The sequence below is a fragment of the Cynara cardunculus genome, assembly GCF_001531365.2.
Source record: "Cynara cardunculus var. scolymus isolate 2C chromosome LG 1, CcrdV1, whole genome shotgun sequence".
Classification (NCBI taxonomy): Eukaryota; Viridiplantae; Streptophyta; class Magnoliopsida; order Asterales; family Asteraceae; genus Cynara; species Cynara cardunculus.
Genome location: NC_037528.1, coordinates 8,450,087 through 8,469,062, shown reverse-complemented (window position 1 = coordinate 8,469,062; position 18,976 = coordinate 8,450,087). Strand labels below are relative to the sequence as shown.

Here is an 18,976-nt window from a genome sequence, read left to right as displayed (position 1 = left end):
TATTTTATTTTTAAAATTTGTATGATATATTTAAATTTATATTTTATTTAAAAATAAAAATATTATCGTTTTCTAAAAATCATTAAAAACCATATTATATCGACATAAATAAATAATAAAATGAAACATTAAAAAGAAGATATATCTCGTTATATTATACAAGTATCATTCTAGTTTTAAATAACAGAAAAAAATAATCAAGATTAAAAAATTTTAAAAAATATATTATGGTTTAAAATTCTAAATTGAAAATCAATATAGATATTTTATTCATATCCTTTCTCTCCTTTCCACTTCATTCACACCTGGCAGTGCTTTGACTGGAAAAATAAGAGTTTATTTCAATTTACACACTTGTGTTTTGTTAAACTTCAAAAAACACCCTCTATTCCTGTTATTCCTCTTTATGCCCCCAAGATAAACCATCGTTAGAGTTATAATCCCAAACAAATCCTTAATTAGCTCGTCTTCATCTTGCGACGACATGTTCATTAACATGTCATAGATTTTTTTCCGGTTACATTTGATTTTGTTCAAGTTTCTCAAATTGGAAGTATGTACGTACTCTGAAGTTTTTGTATATCTTTATTTATGATGAAAAGACGAAACTCATGCAATGTTTGGTTTTTAATGAATTAATAAACTTCAGTTACGTAATGTCAGCTTGTTTCATGATATACCCATGTACGTATTTGACTTAAAGCAATAAAATTAAGCAATGTTTAGTTTTGTCATATATTGACCTAAACTGACTAAACCAGTTAAATTATAGTAAACTTTATTGGGGTTGACATGTTTTGAACTTCACTAATCAACTGTCTGTTAGAGTAGTACATAAACCCGATGGCCTGAATACCCTACGAATCCAACTGAAGGTGGGTCTATAAAATTAACCCAAAACCGATCGGATCTTAAAATCCTACAGACTTCGATGGTTGGGTCAAATAAGAGCTAGGACCAAATCTACCCAACAAGGCCGATCAAAAAAAGGTATATAAGAACCACAAAAGTGGTGTTCAATTGGTTTGAGCTTGGCTATAAAGGTCAAAAATACCAGGAGGTCTCAGGTTCAAATCCAATGATGAATAAAAATCCTCTTGTGGCCACGGAGGTTCTCGGGCTATCTGCAAAGCAGGTGGTCGCTCTATAATTAATCCGCTCGCATAGCGGGTTGGATATCCAGGTTAATAGAAAAAAAAGTATATAAGATGGTAAGGATTTTTCGTTTTGTTTCAATATTGTTATTTATATGAAAAACGAGAAGCGTGCTACAAACTAAATACTGATTGAAAGAAATTCTCGTTTTTTCATATAAATTTTGAAGGGTGCTACATGATATAAGAAATTCGCAAGTACAATATTTCATGAGTCAAGTTGTATGCTTTTATTCTTGAGTCAGATAATATAAAATCTATTAAATAGTCAGAATCTTTTGTAATATCCCATTATATAGTGAATTTCCTTTAATACATTAAATTATGTTATATAATGTTATGATGGATTTTAATGTATAGGATATTTAATTTACACGTTTTTAGTAGGTACATAAATAGTTATTTTTTTGTTGGCATTTTCTAAGTTGCAACAAATTGCTAATGTGACAAAACAACTTGCTCGTGATTGGTCCAAGTATATGTTGATTTGAACAACACTAGAATCAGCATCGAACTTATGATTTTTGTTGAACGGCTGCACCACTAAGATGGATCAAAGGCCTACAAAATCGTTCGATGTACTTTTAGCTGAATTCCACCATTTTCATGGATTAATAAAGTTTCTTGGTTGATTTCGATAGCCATTTTTTGATTTTTGGGTTGATTTCAAGAGACCTTTGGTTTTTTCGTTGACGTTCTTTGCATTTTCTAATATCATGTAGCACCCTTTAAAGTTTAGTTTGTGGCTTTGTGCATCTCTCGTACTAAAAAAAAACAAGAATCTCGTGTTTAGCAGCTTTCTATTTTAAATGATTACAATGTTTTTCGGTTTTTGCACTAGAATTATACCTGGGTTGGTTGTTACGAAAAAAGGACCACTTAAGAACGGTGACTGGGCCAGTAAGCATACCCTTCATTGGGCGTTTGTCATTTCCTGAGCCAGGGAGGACCAGAACAACAACCATGGCCTTGGGTTGGCTAACATCACCGTAGATGATTGGTGGCTTGACACATCGAGACCCATAAGATTGCAACCATCCGTTAGCGGTGAAGGCAAAACCAGACAATTGCTCACCGAAGTACTCAACCATGTCGTTTCTCTGAAACATTAGATGCATCTAGACGACTTTCTTGTTAGATTTTAGAAATAGAATATCAAAATACTTCTAAGGATGGTGTATAAAACACTTTCAAAAATCAATGATTTCGGCCCTATAGCCTGGGTACCACGAAATCAGATTTGGGATAATCTAAGAACAACGATTTGGATTTCAGGCAAAATCCAAGATCACAAACACAAAATTTCATGCTTGTTTATGTACCTTAAGAGACAAAATTCTGGCAGAGTAACCGTATGCACAAAGACGGTCACTTCTTTAAAGACCATTTTACACATGAAACTTAATCTTATGGTTAACAAGAAAATAACACCTCCAAAAGTGCATAATATGTATACATGCTGCAAAAAACAGACGTACATAGAGATTTTAAGGTCCCCAGTACAGACAGCAAAGAAAATTGACGAATTACAGTTTTACTATGTGAGGGATCAAGAATCTTACAGTAGAACAATATGTATCTTTGGGACTAATATCAGATTGAACAGTTTATAAATTTCTGCTACCCCGCTATCAAGAAAATGAACTCATCAGAAATCCAAATGTGGGTTAATCAAATGGCAGCCAATGGGGCAGCAGATTGATCAAAGCTACCACGAAGTGCCTTTGTTCGAGAACCCCTCTTTTTCGTTGAGCCTATCTCCTTGTCACTTTTATTTGCAAATGCTGGTGCAATTTTGCTGATATGTGTGAATTCATCTTTGTTGGCACCTGCTTGGATGAGAACTCTTTTGATTCCTGAGTAGTTTAGTGACTCCGCGATTTGCATTGCTGTAGCACCCTTGTTGGTTCTCACTTCCACGTCTGCACCCTTCTTAACCAGCAGCTCGAGCAGGTCAACATGTCCAGATTCTACAGCACAGTGCAGGGCTGTGTAACCATCTTCATCTCTTGCATTGATATCGACTCCTTTCTTGATCAGAAATCTAACCACATCATCCCGGCCCTTGAACGCGGCTCTGTGCAAAACGGTCCATCCGTGCTGGTCCTGCCCGTTGATCACAGCTCCGCTTTCAAGAATCTTGTTGATGGTTCTGACTTCGCCTTTTCTTGCAGCTATACACAGCCTGTCACCAAGGCCTAGTGCATCAAAGAGCTTTGTGTGTCCCTGCTCGGCCGCCAAATCATATGCCCTTTTCCCAGAATGGTTTCGGATGTCTTTGTAAGCTCCCTTTTGCAATAGAAGCTTGACCATGTAGTCATCTCCAAGGGCTGCAGCTATATGCAATGGAGTGTCACCTTCGCCAGAATTACGGATATCGTGCCGTGCACCGCTAGCCAACAACAGCCGGGCACAGTCCTTCCTCCTCTCCTCCACCGCAAGGTGTAAACCCGTGTTCCCATCTTTTGTAAGCATGTTCACATTAGCACCTTTAAGTAAAAGGAGCCTTAAAACATCTACATGGCCCCCTCCAGCCGCGAGGTGAATGGGACCCCATATGGATGACTCTAACCTGTCTGTGCTGGCTCGATGAGCCAGTAAGAGTTCGACAATCAAACCTTCACCCGAGCATGCTGCAGCCTCAAGTGGGGTCGAACCAAATCTGTTACGAGCCTCTATATCGGGTCCAAACTCAAGTAGTAGCTGAACTAGGTCAGCTCGATTCTGAGCAATTGCCAAATGAAGCAACGTTTGACCTTCACCATCAACCGAATCAACAGCTCTCCAACTCGGATCACCCTTCTCTAACACATCCCTTATTTCATCCATACATCCATTCTTCACGAGACTAGCCATCACGAGCGAGCCAACAAACATGACCCTAATACCACTATCAACAAACACCTGCTTCTTCCTTGCCGTAAACCAATCACTAGGGACCAAATCATGAGTCGACGAAGGATTCTTAACCGCCGCACCAGGAACCACCACACTGTGCAAAAAGAAAGAATCGTCACAATAAGGGAGCGACTTAGGGAGGCTTGAATTCTGATGGAAATCATAAGTGATCTCGATGGTCACAGTCGTCAACGGAGATATAATCCCCGACTGAGGACGGATACTATACCGAGCCTTGTTCACCGGCTGCAACCGGAAAGCCACAGGCATGGTATACATGACGTTTCTCAAAACAAGCTCACCGCAACACTTTTGCCCATTTTCGATCCGTATCAAAACCACATTGGACGGCTCTAAACTGATCAACCGATCCATGATCCCCTGTTCTTATTTCAACGCTGCTAGCTTTGAATCTTATGATACTTTAATGGGATTTTTTGTACAGAAATGAAAATCCATTAATGAGCAGGAGTAGAGTTTAGGCAGCAAGGAAGAATGTTGGATTATGGTATAAATAGAAAAGTGCCGGCGATTACAAAGATCTGCCAATTGGTGGTTGTGAAGAACAATGGTGACTTGGTCTCTTAGTTTGTACAACTTCAAAGGCAACACAGTTGGTGGTTTGTACCTGTTGCTGTGTGTCACTTTCATGGTGTTTTTGTGCCTTAAGAACATACAAACACTACATAGGATTTAGAAACCACATTTGGCACCATTGTCTTCCATATTTACCATACAAACAAATACTGTTTTGATTGTAGATGCTCTTGTCTCTCTGTATCACAACTAAATATTGTTTTTAGTTTTATAAAATGAGATATATAAAATATTAATAAAATATGTCACTTGCTTTAAATCGAATTAGAAACAAATTTAACCGCATAAAGATTCTTATTTGGTTAAGCGGATCGTTTAACCCAAAAACCGTTTAACCCAAATTTCATTTGGTTTAAATGGGTTATTCGGTTTCAATTATTTTTGACAGCAAAACATTAGATTAGATGGGTATTTGTGGTTAAATTAAGATATTAAATCAATGTTTCAAAAAGTCATATATAACAGAGACATAAATAATATAAATCGTTTGTTATTTTATATTTTGGTTAAAGTTGTTAAACCATCATTATTGTGATGACAATATAATGCTACAATTTCTTTCTCCCCCCTCAAGTAAGACAAGAGGAGGAAAAGAAACCAGAAGCCATTCATATAATCGTTAGTTAAGCAAATATTAAAATTATAATCATAAGCAAATATAGAGTCTTAAAGGATTGGAAATTCTGTCACATCTTCATTTTACAATATTATAGATTTAAAACTTCCATTTGTTACTTTTTTTTTTTTTGAAAGACAAAAAAGGAAGGACAAGGAGGAGAGCTTCGGCATGGCCATCACCCTCACCAAGCCAATCAATAAAATTAAACAAAACGATCCAGCAATAAGCTAGACACAAGAGGAATCAAGAATCCACAATAACAAACGAAAACAAAAAGAAGCAAAAAGAGACATCCCCAAACTAAAGCCAAAGCAAAACCCAAATCTGAGACAAGCAAGTAGACTAAACAAGGTAAGGAGAAGAAGACCAACTATCCYAAYTAAKATGGAACTTATGATTCCTGTTCCCCATCCAAAGCTTGGAAAAATTTTGAACACCTGGGAATGGGTCTTCACCTCTCTTCTTAGCTTCCGCATCATCCTTAGCATGAAAAATTTCATTCCACCACTTCCAAAGTTGCCAAAGCGCCACGGCGCACACTGATAAGAAAATCACTCCAACCTTACGATGAGTACCTACTTGTTTGATCAACATTGTAAAATCAGACACCGAGAAAAGCCGCGAGGCTTTAAGATCCCACCAAGCCCATATTTTCCTCCAAAGAATGCTTGCCACCGAACAAGAGAAGAAACAATGGTCCAAAGTTTCAACACCTTTGCCGCAAAAGATGCACTCCAAAGATTGTAACGGAATTCCTCTTTTTGAAAGATTGAATCTTACCGGAATGGCCTCTTTAAGGAAGCGCCAAGTGAAGATGTTTACCTTCTTAGGAATTAAAGGACTCCAAAAAAACGGATCATTGCTTCCAACATTTGTCTCAACCGCCCCTTGAATTAATTTGGACAATAAGTTGACCGAAAAAATCCCGTTCTTGTTCCAATTCCACAACCAAATATCCTCACCCGAAGTATTGAAATCCACAAGAGAGAGTTGCCTTTCTAGGGCTTGAAGATCATCTAAGCTTCTACCCCTAATCATTGTTTTCCAATCCCAAKCACCATTCCAAGAACCATTAATATAAGTCCATCTGTCTTTGAAAGAAGCATTTTTATTCCTTTCCAAGGCATAAAGTYTGGGGAAAAGGTCTTTCAACTTTGAGCCTTGTCCGATGCTCGCATCTTTCCAAAAAAGAGAAGAAGAATCTTTAGCAACCTTTTTTGTAAACGAAAGGATGACATTCTGATATGCAACTTCCACGTTTTTGCAAGTGTTGACAATAGAAACCCAAACTCTTTTTCCAACCAAAGGCCTATTTGAAAAAAGACCACCATCCTCACCATAAAATTCAGAAATGACATCCTTCCATATCGCATTAGAGCTGGACAAGAACCTCCATACCCATTTTGCTAACAAAGCAACATTTTTCGTTTTTAAGCTAACGATACCCAAACCACCAATCGACTTAGGGCTCAAAATTTTCTCCCAAGCAACCCAATGCAATTTTTTTTCATCCTCCTTAAAACCCCAAAAAAAATCTTCTCCTTATAGATTCCAAAGTTTTTAAAACTGAGTTGGGTGCTTTGAACAGGGAAAAGAAGAACAGCGGAAGAGAAGATAACACCGACTGAATTAGAGTATATCTTCCGCCTATGGAGAGGTAATGAGACTTCCAAATTGAAAGCTTTTTAAGGAATTTATCTTCCACGACGGACCATGAAGCTTTTTTGTTCACGTTACCTCCAACAGGAAGCCCCAGATAAAAGAAAGGAAAGGAAGAGGCCTTACACTTTAACATAACTGCCATATTATTGACTTCTGCCTCCGAGACACCAATACCAAAGAGATTGCATTTGGATAAATTAATGCGCAGTCCTGAAACATCATGAAAGCAGTTAAGAATATTAGTAAGAGATACAAGATTTTTACGAGACCATTTTCCAAAAATTAGAGCGTCATCCGCAAATTGAAGGAGAGAAAGATTCCGGTTAGAATTCGCAAGCCGGATGCCCTTGAACAACCCCTGATTGCAAGCAGTCCTGATCATGATCTGTAAGACTTCCCCCACGAGCAAAAAAAGAAACGGAGAAAGAGGATCTCCTTGCCTGAGACCCCTATTCATGCAAAACTCATCAGAAGGCGATCCGTTTATCAAAATAGAAGTGGAAGCCGATTTTAAGCAAACACTGATCCATTTGATCCATTTCTCTCCAAAGCCCATTTGCTCCAAAGTGTGAAAGAGAAAGTTCCAGTTTACAGAATCATAGGCCTTTTCAAAATCCACCTTGAAAAGAAAYATTTTCATTTTCTTCTTTTTGGCGTGACTCACAATTTCATTAGCTATTAAACAACCATCCAACATTTGCCTTCCCGGGATGTAAGCGGATTGATTACCACTGACGAGCTTGCCCATAACCTTCACCAATCTATTAGTCAGAAGCTTAGCAATAATTTTGTACATGCAACCAAGTAAACTGATGGGCCTATAATCCGAKATGTCCAAAGGATCAATTTTTTTAGGAATCAAAGCAATAAAAGAAGCATTGCATCCCCTGGAAATCCTACCCGTTTTTTCAAAGAAGGTTACCGCATCAACTATAGACCTGCCAATCACTGACCAGAACTTCTTAATAAAATTGAAATTTAAGCCATCAGGCCCAGGAGCTTTTGACCCATTACAAGACCAARCRGCCTCCTTTATTTCCWGAGAAGAAAARGGCRATTCCAGAAAAGCGGCATCATTAAACGATAATTTAGAGAAGAGAGGGCTGAAGAACTTTGGCCTAGAAGAGCAAGGTTCTTTGAACCTGTCAGCAAAGTGCTGTAAAAAGGCATTTTTGACRACCAAAGGRTYAGAGTTCCAAACCCCGTTGCAAATGATCCCTTTGATTTTWTTCCTTCTCCAACGATGATTAACAACATTATGAAAGAACTTCGTATTTTCATCCCCTTCTAAAGCCCATGTAGAGCGCGATTTTTGAATAAGATCCAACTTTGTACGATTTTCCAAAAGCATCAGTTCAAAAATCCATTCATCTCTTTTTTGACAATCGGCAACTGAAATACCCCCCTTTTCAGCTTTAGAATCCCAATCGACCAAGGCTTTAGAAATTTCATCTTTCCTTTTTGATTCGGTGGCTAAAAAATTGTTTGACCAAATTCTCAAGTCTTTCTTWAGAGCTTTAACCTTCTCTTTAAAGACAAAATCAGCGGCCCCATAGAAAGAGCTTGAAGACCAATAAGAGAAGACCAATTTTTGAAAGTCGACAATACCCAACCATGAGTCAAAAAACTCTAAACGGTTTGGGCCCCATATTAATAATGTGAATTTAAAAAAAAACAACTTTCTTTTGGTCATGTTGACATAACAACTTTCTTTTATGTTGTGATTACAGATTACAATGCCAATAACAAACATTCCCAAGGAGAATAAAAGAATATTATGGGAGTTTAATTGAAAAAAAATACCAACCATCATAAAAAACATAACCCTCAACACACAATGAAGATTGAAGGGCATGGCCACCCTTTTTTATGCTTAAAACGCAAAACACGAAAAAATATAACATTTAAGTCAACCGTTAGTTTATCTGGTTAGAAACTTAGAATATGGTGATGGCAAAGTCAAGGTTTTACGTCTTAGACATGACTAATTGTTTTGCATATACATGTTAGTTTCTCACAATCACATGTTTTTGGTGTTACTATTTCGATCCACATGTTATGATGTTTTTCGGCCCCTTTTCATGTTGATGCAACATAATATGTAGTTGTACAACAGAAGTAAGGAGTTTTTGATAAGTTACTCCACTCTAACTTGAATTTTGTTTTATAAATAATTCACTTAAAGTTTGTATTAGAAATGATTCCTTACTTTCTTTTAGTGTTTGGATGAGGAAGAAAAAGAAAATGTTTATACCGACGTTAAACCGGTAATAAGGAGTTTTTGATAAGTTATTCATCTCTAACTTATCATATTCAACTTATTAGCTTTGTAAACCAATTTACCTTTTTAACCTTAAACCTACCTTCTCCATTCGAGCGACCAGTGAAACAACCTTCGCTTGTAAATCGATAAAACCTTCACCTGCAAAAACGAAATCGACCTTCACCTGCAAAATCAAAATCGAAATGAAATCAAAATCGACCTTCACCTGCACAATCAAAATCGGAAATCGAAATTGACCTCCAACTCAAACCTATTTTTGGCCAATGATCAAACACTTGGTCCCTGTTTTTGGCCCACAATCAAACCCTTGGTCCTTGTTTTTGGCGGACGATGGGGACCTCTGCAAATCGATCAAACCCTTGGTCCCTGTTTTTGGCCGACGATGAGAATCTTTTCATGTCCTTTTTGGTCATTTACATGTATAAGTAAAATTTGTCAAACACTAAAAAATAACCTATCAGCTTATTATGTTTTGATAATGTTATAAGTTAATACAAACACTTTTTATAAAACACCGGTTTAACACATCATAAATTGATAAACACTTCTACAAAAAAAAAAAAAAAAACATAAGTTGTTTTAAATAAGCAATCCCAAACACCCTATGAATTGTGTATTTATTTCACCTATGTTTTACGCATGCAATAAAAGAAAACCTCTATTAACACTTATCATACAATATACTTAAATGAATTATTAAACTACAACAAGTCAACAGGATACGACAATGAAACAGTAATAGTTTATTCTTTTATCTTGTCCATTTCATCTGATTATCGATTAATTTTTTAATTAAACAGTCAATAAAAATGTAGCAGGCTAACAATTATCCTTACTTGGAACTTGTGTAACAAATATCATAAGAGCATAAAACATATGATTATCTGTGATAACCATCCAAAATATATTCATTAAAAAAATAAGTAATTACTGACAGTTTACACCCTCGATAAAAAAAATCAATCGATGAATAGAACTTCAAACATATACACGTTTTTATTTCACATGCAATGAAATTTACAAATCGTTGACAATTATACGGTATGTAAAACCAAATCCTTTTAATGTTGTCGTACCCTGGTTCCATTAGTCACACATCAATAATGTTTCAAGACGTCTGATAGTACTTGTAAAGAAATATGAACCCGTTCTTTTGAGACCTTAAAGTTTATTACATATACATGGGATTATGTGAGACCATGTTATTTTCGTGTGACATATGAGACCACCTAAATGACACTAAATTTTCACAACAAAACATTGTAAAAGTAACCTTCACAATATTTTTGTTGTAAAAGTTCAAAGTATTTTTTACCTTCATAATATTTTGCTGTAAAATTTCAAGTATGAGAAAAGGTTATCAAAAGGTACTTTCGAAGGATATCGGGACTCAATTCAATTTAGTACCACCCTTCCTGCCACCCGCCGCCGACAGATGTCCCATGCCACGTTTCGTGAACAGCTATGCCCGAGAATGAATGAATTGTGATATAGCGCCGAATAAGTCACAGCTCTATTCCCGACTTGAAATCCATATAAGCCTTGCACCTCTATTGAGTAATGCCTGAGTCGCAGCATCCAGGTMTGACCCAAATTGAGCAAGGGCAGAAAGGCAACACTACACTAGGGAGATTCGTGCTCCTCCCCGAGAAGCACTCTCTGTTATGTTCTCTCTCTCTCTCCCCCTTGGTCGACGGGGAAGAAAGAAATGAATGAATGTTCTTTTGGGAAAATGTAGAATAATACACCTACCGAGACGAAAGCCTTTATCGTTTTACGGGTCTCACGAATAGGTTGATCTCACGTGGACCCAACCCTTACTCCAAATACACTCATTCTAATAGCAGAACTCTATTTTTGTTACAATTAATACTGATCAACATCAATTACTGAAGATATTTTAATGGTTGTTCATAAGAGACGTTTCTAACCACAAGGGTGATGTCTGATTGGTTTGAGATTGACTCCAAAGGTCAAAAGTACCAGGAGGTCTCAGGTTCAAATCCAAGGAGGAATAAAAATCCCCTTGTGGCTAGGAGATTCAAATGCGGTGACTCCGAGCTATCTGCAAAGCAGATGGTCATCCTGAGGTTAGTCAGCTCGCATAGCGGGTTAGATATCCAAGTTAATAATAATAAAAAAAGATATGTTTCAAGTACTCTTCATATTTTAATGGTTGTTCGTAAGAATAATATTTCAATTGAAATTTATTTATTATATATCGTCAATTATTACAATGTATTGATATAAATGTTACCGATTCAAGAAATTAAGCATTTTATTGTATCTTGAATAATAATTAACAGTCTAATGTTTGTATTATATTAAGACTTTGTTTGATTTATAATTAACAGTCTAATGTTACTAAACTAAAATTCACATTATAAATCAAATACATATGAAACAAACATATTGTAAAACAAATATACATTAATCACTATATTAAATTATAGCTATTGAAAAAAAAAATCATATAATATAACAAATGATGCACTAATTCTCAAGTGATTTTACGATTTGAAGAGTTTTAAAAAGAATGTATCCTCAGAGTCATTATAATTTAGCTATGTTATTTAAATTTGATTAAATTTAATAAAAATAATATGATTATAAAAATATAAATATGTAATTGATATTTTATTTTGTTTCAATATAATTTTAAAAAAAAAATACAAAATAATATTAAATTGGTTAAAAAGTAAAAGTAATTTTAGAATCCATTAAATTAAACAAGAAAACGCAAAATTTATGCCCAATGCTTTCCATCTCATCCTTGTTTCATTCTCCCCTGCCCTAAAAGGAGAAATTTGCTGCGAGAAAACACACGTTCTTCACTTCCCTCAACATTACAAAGGATCCCTAAACCCTAACCGCCTAACGTTTCTCCCCCCCAAAACCCCTCTCTTTCAATGGCCTAATTAAAACCCTCTTCCGAAACAGATTTTCTTCATCAAGATTCAGATATGGATCCATCGCTCATCCAAGAAGCCCAAACCCAAAAATCATCAGCAAAAGCTGAAGCATTAAGACACTTGTCTTCTACCACAAAAATCCCTTCCTTCTCTTCTTCAATATCAAAGCTATCCGGGTCTGTAAGAGGCATTCCATGCAATAAAGATTTTCATTTCTACTTCAACTTTGAAGAATTCAAGATCCCAATTCAAGGAATCGCTAAAAACTCCCATTCTATTCTTGAAACAATTGGGTCATCAGCCGAGCAATTATGGGGCAAAAAGCAGACGGGCTTTCCTAATGGTGATCTTGATGATGATGATGAGGCTTATGATTGGTTAGTTAATTTTAACGACGAGCTGTTTGAAAGGTTTGATGCTTCTGTTGATGAGTTCAAGAAGATCAGAAATAAAGAAGAGGAAACAGGTGTTAGGGTTTTGAATGCAATGGATGAGGATGGGTTTCAGTTGGTTCAGGGCAGGAAAAAGAAAGTGTTTGATAAAGATTTACTAGCTAACAATAGCATTACAAGTAGTAGTGGTGATAATAATCTGGGTAATTCATCGTCTGTGAAGGTTGTTTCCAGGGATAGTAATGCGATGGGGACACCAAAGGCGAAAGTTTCGTTTCATATAGCATCAATTAGGAGGCCACAGGATGAGTACAAGATACTGGTCAACAATTCTAACCAGCCATTTGAACATGTTTGGTTGGAGAGAAGTGAAGATGGGTCCAAGTTTATACACCCATTGGTAAGTTACTTCTATCATGATTATTATTATTATTATTATTATAGTTTTACTTTGGTTGTAGGTTTCCCAAATGCTCCAATAGAATAAAGAATGATAGAAGCACATTTTGCACTTTATGGATGATCACTAATAGAAGCTTAAAGAATCTGTTCTATCTTGAAAATAAATGTTGGGCACTTGTTAACATTTTCATTTTGTGGGTCTTCTGATTTTGCCTAAGAAATGGGGATGTTATTCTAGGTCTCTAACTTATAGGTTGATTTCATATTTGTAAGCGATTCCATAGAACACTTTAAACTGATTGTCTTTTACTTGTTATGCATGATCATGAGTAGAGATCTAGTGAAGTGTTTGACCTTTTTTGTTCTTGCAAATAATCTGATGCCAAATCTTGGAGGAAGACTTAGTTGTTTGAACCCAAGAATACTGGATAATGTAAAATCAGCACCTTTAAATCACAAGAAAGTAAGTAATTGCAAACATTATTAGTCTTGCAATGCCCAAATTAGTTCAATCACGAGAACTAACAATTGAAAGGAATAAACCTCACAAATTATATGATTTCAAATACGATGCTTATAAAGCTTGCCCACACCACCTATTTATAGGTAAAAGTTTAGCCTTTTAATAATACATAAAAACCATTAATCGATCTATTTAACCCCCTTCATGAATTCAACCCGACTTCCAATATCAGTCATTCTCTTAATTATTCAGAGACTTCCTTTAATTCCGGCATACCTCTCTAACTATGCTTACAAAATGGGTCTTAATGTCATAAAGCCAACATTTCAAAATTACACAATGTTGATCAAAGTGGGCATGTGGTCTTGGATTTTTTTAAAGCTTCCTTAGAGTGGGCTGACACAATTTAAGTTTATAGGGCCTCTTGCATCTTCTTTTTTCTTGCATGAGTCATTGGTCCATGTATCCTAGAAATCACGTCCTCAAGCTTGCCATCAATCTCTGTTTTTCGGTTCTTGGATTCCCATCAGAATGGTTCTTAATTCATTTGAGCAACTTAACATTTTCATTTAGCGAGTCCATTTAGAAACAAATATATTAGTGTGTGTCTTCAATTTTATTTTGATTGTAGATTTCCAAGTGATTCCATGAAACAAAGAATGGTAAGAACATATTATATTGATTAATCCCTAACTTGTTATGTATAATCATGAGTAAATAGATTCCTTTTCGGGACCTATTCATCCTTCCCCAACACAGCATATAACTCTCCATTGTACTTCATATTCTTGAAAACAATGCAAGGCCCCGTTCATTTTAGCTATTTAATATTTCACTTTGTGGGCCCTATTGGTGCTCCACAAGATATAAAAATGTTATTGTGGCTCGTTAGATTTACTTTGATTCTAGGTGCCCAGGTGATTCCATGAAAGAAAGAATGGTAGATACACATTCAACTGATTGCTCTTTAATTTGTTATATATAGATCTGGGTAGAGGCCTGGTGTTAGTGTATGCGTTTGCTCTTGAACATTTTATTTTTACAAAGAATGCTTCCCTATCTGTTTATAATATTTTCTTTTTTTGGGTCGCATTGATATTGTGCAAGAAACAATTTTTTTAAGGTTTTCAAGCGATTTCATGAAAGAAATGATGTTAGGAACAAATCATACTCATTGCTATGTAACTCGTGCGTAGTCATGAGTGGGAGCTTAGTGAATCTGTTAGGTCTTGAACTTATATTTCTTAAATGTTACCCCCTTGTTCGTAGCCGTTTAGCATTTCACTTTGTAGGTCCCGTTGATATCGTGATGAATGTTATATTGCATCTACTGATTCTCCAAATAGTCCAATGAAAGAAAAAAAAAATGATCTGTTTGGTTTTGAATGTCATATTCTTAAAAAAAAGTTGGGACCTATTCATTTGAGCCATTTAGCAATTTTATTTTGTGAGTCTTACTGATATCTTTGAGAAAAGATGTTATTGTGGGTTCCATTGTTTGATCCACGTAGAAATAATCAAGATTGAATGTCAATTAACTTCTCATGTATCTGTAGGAGAAACTTTCGATCATGGATTTCATTGATAAGACGGTAAGCGATGTAGAGCTTGTAAAACCACCTCCGGTGGAAAGTACATCGTTCAAGCACGTACAAGAAGTAAAAGATTTGAAGGAGCTAGCTGCTAAATTGCGTGATGCCAATGAATTTGCGGTAATTTCTATGGCAGCATTTTATGTTTTATGGATTGATATGGTCAATGCGTTGCTTTATGAAGGACATGGATTTTTTTTATTGTATTATACTTGATATTTGAAATGCACTTTCGGTTAAAATGATCCAAAACACCCTTCAGTAACAATAAAATAAAAGAATTTCATTTCCAACATGTATACATGGTTAATATATCATTTGGTGTTCTTTAGGTTGATTTGGAACACAATCAATATCGATCTTTTCAAGGTTTGACTTGCTTGATGCAAATATCTACAAGAACGGAAGATTTTATCGTGGATACATTGAAACTACGAATCCACATTGGTCCTTATCTGCGAGAGGTTTTTAAAGATCCTACCAAAAGAAAGGTAATCTCTTTCTTGATGCAAATATCTACCAAAAGGTTGTAAACAAATATTCAGCTGTTCTATAACACTACAAACCATCAGGTTATGCATGGAGCCGATCGCGATATTATATGGCTGCAGCGGGACTTTGGCATATATGTTTGCAATATGTTTGATACTGGACAGGTTATCTTTCATCTCAACTCCCTTCTTGTTTTGCGTCCATCTGAAAGATATCTAAAATAAAAGTCAACTATATCCTTTGTGTTCTACCTTCTTGGGGTTGACTTGATGTGATTGTGGATTTGAAATCATGTAGGCCTCGAAGGTGTTAAAATTGGAGAGGAATTCTCTAGAGTATCTGTTGCGATACTATTGTGAGGTTGCCGCAAATAAAGAGTATGTATCTTTCATCCATTTATACGTAGACCATAGCAATTATTACTACTTTTCATTTTTGATTTAATTTTCAATTTCTTGCAGATACCAAAATGCGGATTGGCGATTGCGTCCACTGACTGATGAAATGCTGAGGTAGACTAGTTGTTTTATTGCAAAGTTGCCCGTGCCATTCATTTTTGCACATTTTTCGTCACGTTTGTTTTTATTTTAACAGATATGCTAGAGAAGACACACATTATCTTCTGTATATATATGATGTTATGAGAAGAAAGTTGCTTTTTTCATCAACAGATCCGGACTGTCCTGAAGCACCTCTTGTAGAGGTACACTTCAATATATATGCATATATATATATATAGTGAAAACTATCTAGTTCCTCATCTTCTTATTTCTTGTGATTTCATTAATTTTAATGATTTATCGGTTTTCAGGTATACCAACGCAGTTATGATCTATGCATGCAGCTCTATCAGAAAGAGATGCTGACAGAGAACTCGTATCAAAGCATTTATGGGCAAGTCCTTTTTATGATTTCAAATCTTCACAACTTGATTGTGATATATTCACATATATATATATGTGTATGTGTGTGTATAGAGGGTCAGGTTCAGGGGAAAACCGCAAAAAAAATGAAAAACTGAGTAACACCCTAGTAATCGTTCATCTGGACGGTATGCACATGTGCATACAAGTAATATTTGGAAGCAATTTGTCCGGTATGCACATGTGTATAACATGCACACGTGCATAAAACCAAAAACAACTTCAATTACTTGTATGCACATGTGCATACTTTCCAGATGAATGGTTTACCAAGGTGTTCCTCAGTTTTTCAACTTTTTAGGGTTTTCCCCTGAACCTCCCTCTCTCTCTAAGTATATATATATATATATATATATATATATATGCGTGTTAGCTCATTATGAAAATTTACCGATAAAGGGCATTTGTTTTTTGCTGCTGATTCAGGTTGCCTGCTGCTGATCTCAACAGTCAACAAGTTGCTATTGTTGCAGTAAGTCGTTGCTATTTATGTTAGTTTGTCGTGCCCCTGTTCTAGCCGAACTGTGCCCGAGCTTACTTGGCTCTGGGCCCATGAAAGTTAGGCTTGTACAGGCTCAGTTTTTGTAGGCTTAGATGTCGTGTGGACCAGCTTGGATACAAGAAATATTATTGAATTCAATTGTTCTTTTTTCTAACGGGATGTAGGGACTTTATGAGTGGAGAGACGTTATTGCTCGTTCAGAAGATGAAAGTACCGGTTATATATTGCCTAACAAAGTTCTTATTGAAGTTGGTAAATTGCTCTTTTTTTCTTTTAACCATGATCTTTAAAAGTTGTTTCTTTTCGACTGTTAATATTAACTTATTGTACATATCTACCTTTTCTTTGTAAAGCAAAGCAAATGCCGGTGACACCTGGGAAATTGCGTCACGTAATGAAGTCCAGACACCCGTATATTGAGCGCAACCTTGGTTCTGTTGTTAGCGTAATCAGGCATTCTATGCAGAATGCAGATGAATTTGAAGAGGCTGCCAAGAAACTGAAGGAAGATCACATTAGAATGGTGAACTTTTATGAATCTTTTTCTTTAAAATCATGTGAATCTTGATAATCTGCTTTCGAAGTTTTGATCTTTTTGGAAACCCTAATAAGGTATAACATAAAAGAAGGAAAACCCGAGACAAATATGTAAGTTTTATTTGAAGTAATGAAGTTACGACGGTAAAATTGTGCAGGTGGCTGCACGAAATGCTAAAATTGCTAATGCTGAAGAAACAGCAGAAGTTGCAGGAAGCGAAAGTATTAGTAATGCTACTGAAGGCGACTCTTTTGAAAAAGAAGTCGGAAATTTTATTGCTGGAGTAAACCAAAACAATAAATTGGACGGCTCTTCTGTATGCTATTGGCTCTCTTTCTTTTAATCCATCTCTTGACGTTCTTTTTAGTAAAAAGTGCGTGCTTTTTGTTTCAGTCTTCCAGAGTAAGTATCGAGGTTCAGAAGAAGCCAAGTCGTGCCTTTGGAGCGATGTTCGGAAACACAGCAGGAAAGAGGAAGTTCAATGTTGAATCAAAGGTGAAAAGATGTTTGAAATTTGTTTCTTATGTTAGTCTGTTGATTGTATTAATCTTTGTAGTCAAGATTATGTTATTTTGTTATTGTTGAAGGTTATTTTAGACATTTTGCCATGAGTCAAATAGATTGGTTAATCTTCGTTATGGTTACAGGCAACGGAGGAGATTAAGGTCGAACAGATCAAATCTTCTGTGTACCTCCCATTTCATTCTTTTGCCAATAAACCTGAGCCTTCGGTGAAGGAATCCGCTAAATCTCAAGAAATTTCAAATGTTGAAGAACCCCCTAAAGTTTTGCCAGCTACACCAAGCTCTAAACCGGAAAACGACATCATTTTGCTGGAATCTGATTCTGATGCCGAGGACGAGAATCCGGCGAGTGCTGCAGACTCAATGGCTGCTGATGATCAGAGCGCCGAGACCAAGAAGGAAGATGAAGACAATGTGATATTGTTGGATTCCGATTCTTGTTCTGATGAACCGAATCAGGGGGAAGAAAAAGATGCAGGTGAGGAGACCATGTCACTGTCGGATCTATCATCGAGCTTCCAGAAGTGCGTAAAGACTGCTGATGAGAAAAGAAAGTCGCACCAGGAGGATGAAAGTTCGGCGGGGCTGGTTAAGGTGACACCGTTTGATTATGCAGCGGCTAGGAAAGAAGTGAGGTTCGGGGAAGATGGTTYAGATGGGTCCGAAGRGGRAGATGGTAAACAAGGTAAGCRTGAAAGGAAGAAGGCGRGTGGTGGTGCTCGRAAAAAYGYYRCTGCTGGTGAAAGAAGCRGAGATTTCYAGCTRGGTAGGCRGCKYCAGGCTTTTCCRGCAACYRGTAACYGGAGTTYAAYTTTCCGGTGAATGTTGYSTGGGGAGACATCATGTTGTTTGATTCTATGTAGGAACTTTTATGAACTTTCACCAAAGAAACTTGATTGACAAAATGAACATCCAAAGTTATTTGAATCGGGTTTCTTTGGAGTTGATTTCGATGGGATTTTGCCTTTGATCAACCATCGTCAATTTTCATGCTCTTTTTGTTGTTAATCCTCCATATGCAT

The 18,976-nt window shown here is 36.3% G+C and overlaps 3 protein-coding genes across 3 annotated transcripts; 1 reads left to right on the top strand and 2 right to left on the bottom strand.

The window, feature by feature from the left end:
• Nucleotides 1–2,805: 2,805 nt before the first annotated feature.
• LOC112528585 (ankyrin repeat and protein kinase domain-containing protein 1-like) lies at nucleotides 2,806–4,583 on the bottom strand. The gene has a single exon (XM_025139612.1). It carries the CDS (start codon nucleotides 4,425–4,427, stop codon nucleotides 2,826–2,828), a length of 1,602 nt encoding a protein of 533 aa, XP_024995380.1. The 5' UTR covers nucleotides 4,428–4,583; the 3' UTR covers nucleotides 2,806–2,825.
• Nucleotides 4,584–5,610: 1,027 nt separating this feature from the next.
• Nucleotides 5,611–9,627, bottom strand: LOC112529618. The gene is made up of 4 exons (XM_025140949.1): nucleotides 9,520–9,627; nucleotides 9,274–9,419; nucleotides 6,870–8,492; nucleotides 5,611–6,703 (listed from the first exon to the last, which is right to left on the bottom strand). The coding sequence occupies exons 1-4, from the start codon at nucleotides 9,625–9,627 to the stop codon at nucleotides 5,611–5,613; spliced, it is 2,970 nt and encodes a 989-aa protein (XP_024996717.1).
• A 2,392-nt stretch (nucleotides 9,628–12,019) lies between these two features.
• Nucleotides 12,020–18,920, top strand: LOC112510565 (protein RRP6-like 2). The gene is made up of 14 exons (XM_025116033.1): nucleotides 12,020–12,918; nucleotides 14,940–15,095; nucleotides 15,308–15,466; nucleotides 15,548–15,631; nucleotides 15,765–15,844; nucleotides 15,929–15,979; nucleotides 16,062–16,170; nucleotides 16,279–16,361; nucleotides 16,817–16,862; nucleotides 17,057–17,144; nucleotides 17,246–17,415; nucleotides 17,588–17,746; nucleotides 17,824–17,925; nucleotides 18,078–18,920. The coding sequence occupies exons 1-14, from the start codon at nucleotides 12,178–12,180 to the stop codon at nucleotides 18,774–18,776; spliced, it is 2,727 nt and encodes a 908-aa protein (XP_024971801.1). The 5' UTR covers nucleotides 12,020–12,177; the 3' UTR covers nucleotides 18,777–18,920.
• The last annotated feature ends 56 nt before the right edge of the window (nucleotides 18,921–18,976 follow it).

Bases quoted from the DNA above. Each gene is read 5' to 3' on its own strand.
- LOC112528585 (XM_025139612.1), bottom strand. From the start codon at position 4,427: ATGGATCGGTTGATCAGTTTAGAGCCGTCCAATGTGGTTTTGATACGG.